This window comes from Apteryx rowi, unplaced genomic scaffold (assembly GCF_003343035.1).
Source record: "Apteryx rowi isolate R43461 unplaced genomic scaffold, aptRow1 scaffold_1452, whole genome shotgun sequence".
Classification (NCBI taxonomy): Eukaryota; Metazoa; Chordata; class Aves; order Apterygiformes; family Apterygidae; genus Apteryx; species Apteryx rowi.
Window position 1 is genome coordinate 3,062 of NW_020447700.1, and position 4,320 is coordinate 7,381.

Sequence of the window (4,320 nt, forward strand, 5' to 3'; positions counted from 1 at the left end):
GGGCCCGGCCCGCACCGCTCGGCCGACGGCCAGAAGAGGAGCGGCGGCGCGCCCAGCTTCGTAAGGACCCCGGGGGCTGCGGCTCCGTCTCGTTCCCCCGCTGCGGGGCCGCTCCCCGCCCTGCTCGGGCCCCTCGCACCCGCGGTCCCGCCGGGCCCGGTTCCTCCCCGGTTCTCCAGGGCGCCTTCTCCCCGGGGAGGGGCAGCTCCTCGCACTCTCCCCGTCCAGCGGGACCCCCCTCACCGGCCCCGGTGATGCCACTGCTTCCCCTCCCTTGCTTTGGGGAGTCACCCTGGCACAGCCCTGCTTGCCCGGTGGGGAGCCGTTACCAGCCAGAGCAGCTGAAACCGGCCCCGGTAGAGCCGTGTTGGGGGCAACGGCGCTGCCCAAGGTCGCTCTGAGCGGGGGTAGYTTTTTCCCCTTAACGGCAGTAACCCTCCGCGCTCAGGTAGGCGGAAGAGCTTCGCCAGACGATCCCATTCCCCAGACGTGAGTATCGGCCCCGGTTTTACTGGCAGAGCGTGCCGGGAGCCGGGCTCGGGTCCGTGCGTCCTGCTGAGGTCGCTGCTCGCCGGCCCTTTGGGGAGACGCCGTTGTTACCCACGGTTCCGTGGTGCTCCCGAGTCTGYGGGCAGCAGTCGCGGTGCCGGGTGACCCCTGCGAGATGAACCGAAGGGGGTCGCGTCTCTGAGCGCGCCTGGATTTGGCCGTGCCGGGCAGGGGCACGTCCCCGTGGGCCGAGTTTTAGGGTTTGGCTGCTTTGGGCTTTGAAAAACAGCCTCCTTCCTCCCTGACCTGCTGCTCAGCAGCCCGAAATCCCCTGAGCACCAGCAGCCTTGAAACGGTGACTAGAGATGAGGCCCGTGCTCCCCGGGGCGCCTCGGTCGCGGTGCCTGCGCTCGCCTCCCTCGCTAAACCGCGGCGAAAGCGCCTCGATACCGCGGCAAAACCCTCCGCTGTCGAGGAACTGCAGCAGCTCCGATCGGCGCCCGCTCCTTCCCGGCGCCGGCGCGTCGGAGGAAGCCGGCCGCCGGGGCGAGCCGGACCCGCCGCAGGAAGGGCTAAGGCCGCCGTTGAGCGAGGAGCGGGGCCGGCGGCGGGCGGCGCCGGCGGGCGGCGCTGCGACGACCTAACGGAAGGCCTCCCTGTTCCGTTGTATAGTGGGCAGCATTGTCCCTGCAGCTCCCGCGCCTCGGGTAACGGTTGCAGTCTTCTGTCCCTTCACCCAGGTGGGCAGGCGGAGAGGTGGGAACAAGCTCGCCCTGAAGACGGGAGTGGTAGCCAAGAAGCAAAAGACCGAAGAGGAGGTAGGTAGCCCCATGGGGGGGGGATGGCGGCTCCCCCGCGGCCTCCCCGGGGGGGCGGTTTGGGGTCCGCGGTTGTTTTTCCTCCACCCCCTTTCGGTGAGCGGCTTCGCCTAGCGGGAAAACGGGGGAGAGCGGCGCTGCCGGCCCCTCGCTGCCGCCTGCGGTGCTGCCCRGGGCCGTGGGCAGAACTCCGACGGATCCAGAAACGGCTGCCGGGAGCCAGTGGCCGCCGCCGGGGCCGCTTTGCAGCCCGTGGCCACCACGAGAGCCCCGGGGGAGCCCGTTCACCCGAATCCGGGGGCTTTTTCCCCTGCTGGGGTCCCGCAGGCGCGAGTTCCCTGGGGGAAGCAGGGCGCTGGCTGGCCACAACCCCCCTTCCAGGCTCGTCTCTCATCCCTGGTGCTGTTTTTTTCTTTTTTTTCCTTTTTTTCCCCTTTCTTCCTTCCTCTGCAGGTTTTGACAAGTAAAGGAGACGCCTGGGCCAAGTACATGGCGGAAGTGAAAAAATACAAAGCCCATCAGTGCAGCGACGACGACAAAACCAGGCCCCTGGTGAAATAGCCTCTCTCCCGGTGCCCGCATGGACTGTTTCCCTGTTGTACATACTTATTTAAGCAGCGGAGGAGGCTCGCGGCTCGCACGGACGTCCACCCCGTGCTCCAGCGGCTTGTTCGAGGTGTTTTTATATGTAAAAAAATATATATATATCTCTCTCTTTTTCTCTCTGTCACACACACGCACCTGGGCACGCAGGGACATTGCCAAGTCTCCTATTCACTGACTTAACCCTTCTTTCGTTCCGCTGGGAAATACGGACTCCGGACTGGCCGTAGTTCTCCGTACCGGGAAGGCACCTGCGGCGGCCACGCGCCCGCCCCCCCCGCCGCGGCCGGAGCCGGCCCCCGCCGCCCCGCTCGCTTCCGCGTCGGTAACTCCAAATCTCGTGGCTTTGCCTCGCCGCTTGTCTTCCCGCTGCCGCCACCGCCGCCGCGTGCCCAGGTTTCCCGCCCGGTTTGGTCTCCTCCCGTTCCGGCTCCTTTGCGCGGGTGGAAGCCGTAGCTGGAGGGAGGCGAAACGCTCCCGCCCGGCTGTCGCGAAGGGGGGGAAAAACTCGGCAGCGAAGGCGCCGCTCTTGCGTTGAGTCATTAAAGACCTCGGATATTTCGAAGCCGCTAACCGCTTCCTGGGTGTTCTTGGCGCGGGGGCTGCGGCGCGGGGGGGTCCCGCCCTCGCTGGCGCCCCCCCTACCCCCGGGGTTGGTTTTCCCCCCACCCGTGGGTCCCCCGTGGGGCGACAGCAGCGTTACGGCCGGCTCCGGCTGCTCTTTGCCTTTGCCCGGCAGCTCGGGCTCTCCCGAAATCGCTCGGTGCCTCCCGATGACCGGAGGCGGCGGTGGGGGGGAGCTGCCCGCACTCGCCTGGTGCTGGGGAGCCATCGGAGCGTTTAAACCCAGCATCCCGGGTGCAAATCCGCCCTGTGCCGAGGTTTCCGCCTCCGGCGGGCGCCGTTGTCCCGTTTTTCTCCCTGGGAGGGCGCGGATGAGAGCTGTCACCGCTGCCTGCGCCTCCGCGTCCCCTCCGGCCACCGGATGAGGTGAAACGCGTCAGCCGGAGCCCCCGGAGGGGAGGGGCCGGACCAGCCCCCGCGCGGAGCACAGACGGATCCCGCTTCCCAGCTCCTGCAGCCGCGAAAGCTCCTTTATTCTTAAACCCCTTTACAAACCTTTAAACATTTGGGCTCTTTTTTTTGAATAAAATCCTCTTGCAACCAGAGCTGTTCTGCTGCGTCTGTTCCCCCTCCCGGGGACGGATTTAACCCCGGCCCTCAGCTCTTCCTTTTCCGGTTTTCCCATGGAGCCGCAGGGGAGCGGGACATGCCGTAACCCCCCCCACCCCAGGGTGCTGGCAAAGGGAGCCTGGGATGAAGCGGCCTGGAGGATCCACTCCAGCCGCGGGAGCCCTGGAATGGGGGGACACGGAGCAGGTGGGAGCCCCCCGGGGTTGGCCGCCGGCTCCCGGGAATGTCCTGGAGAGTCCAAGGAGGTGCTCGAGGCTGGAAAACGGAGCCCAGTCCCGCTTGTGCCGCGTCGGCGGGTGCGTTGAAACCCGCCGCAAGCCAGGCTCCGCTCTGATGAAACACCCGGGGAAGGGGGCGGCTCGGGCGGGAATATGAAAGGAAGCCGTAGCTGACAGAGGGGGAGACCCGGGGCGCCGAGGGCCCTGCCGCCTCCTTTTCTCCAAGCCGAGAGGAGCTGGCACACGGCTCGCGCTGTCCCCGAGAGCCCGGATAAATCGCTCCTGGCGGAAACCGCTCCGAATTACAGGGAACGCCGGGCTCCTCCAGCACCAAGCACAGCTGCCGCCAGCTCCAGGCACCCGCAAAAGCAGCTGCTAAAGGACTATTTAAAGCAAAAAGAGGAGCAAGAACTCCCTAAAAACAGGGCAGGGACTTCTGATCCTCTCGGGCACCCCCCAAGAAATCAGCCCTCCGCCATCCGGCCCCTCTCCGGCCTGCCGCGGGCTGCCTCCGGGCCCGCTCCTCCGGCGGGACGCGGGGCATCTTCGGAGCCCCCCGACTCTTCCCGAAAGGGCTCGGAGCAGGCAGCCTTTCAGCGGGAAACTCGGAGTCTTTGGCGCATYCTCTCAGTGTGCAAAAGAAGAAAGGGGGGGGGGCCGGATCCCGAGGAGCTGCCCGGACCCCGAGGAGCCCCCCGTGCCCCGGCCCCGCGGCGGCGGCGGCGGCTCAGTTAGTCTCRTAGGAGGAGAGCAGGGCGGCGTCGACGGGCTCCATGCAGGAGGGGCAGGTGAAGGAGCGCATGAGCCAGTCGTCGATGCAGCCCACGTGGTAGACGTGCAGGCAGGGCAGGAACCGCACCGGGTCTCCGTAGGCGAACTCCAGCATGCAGATCACGCACCTGCGGGCCGGCAGGAAAGGCGGGGAGCTGGAACCCGGCTTTTGGGGGCGGCGATCGGCCCTTTCGGTGGGGGGGGGGCTCCTGGCGGAGGAGCTGGCT

At 67.2% G+C, this 4,320-nt stretch overlaps 1 protein-coding gene across 1 annotated transcript; it reads left to right on the plus strand.

Moving 5' to 3' along the window:
* TRIR (telomerase RNA component interacting RNase) lies at positions 1–3,079 on the plus strand (the record flags this gene model as incomplete). The annotated part of the gene is made up of 3 exons (XM_026058307.1): positions 1–60; positions 1,230–1,307; positions 1,761–3,079. Coding segments are annotated over 3 exons (246 nt in total), but the record flags the coding sequence as incomplete, so codon positions are not given.
* Positions 3,080–4,320: the final 1,241 nt, after the last annotated feature.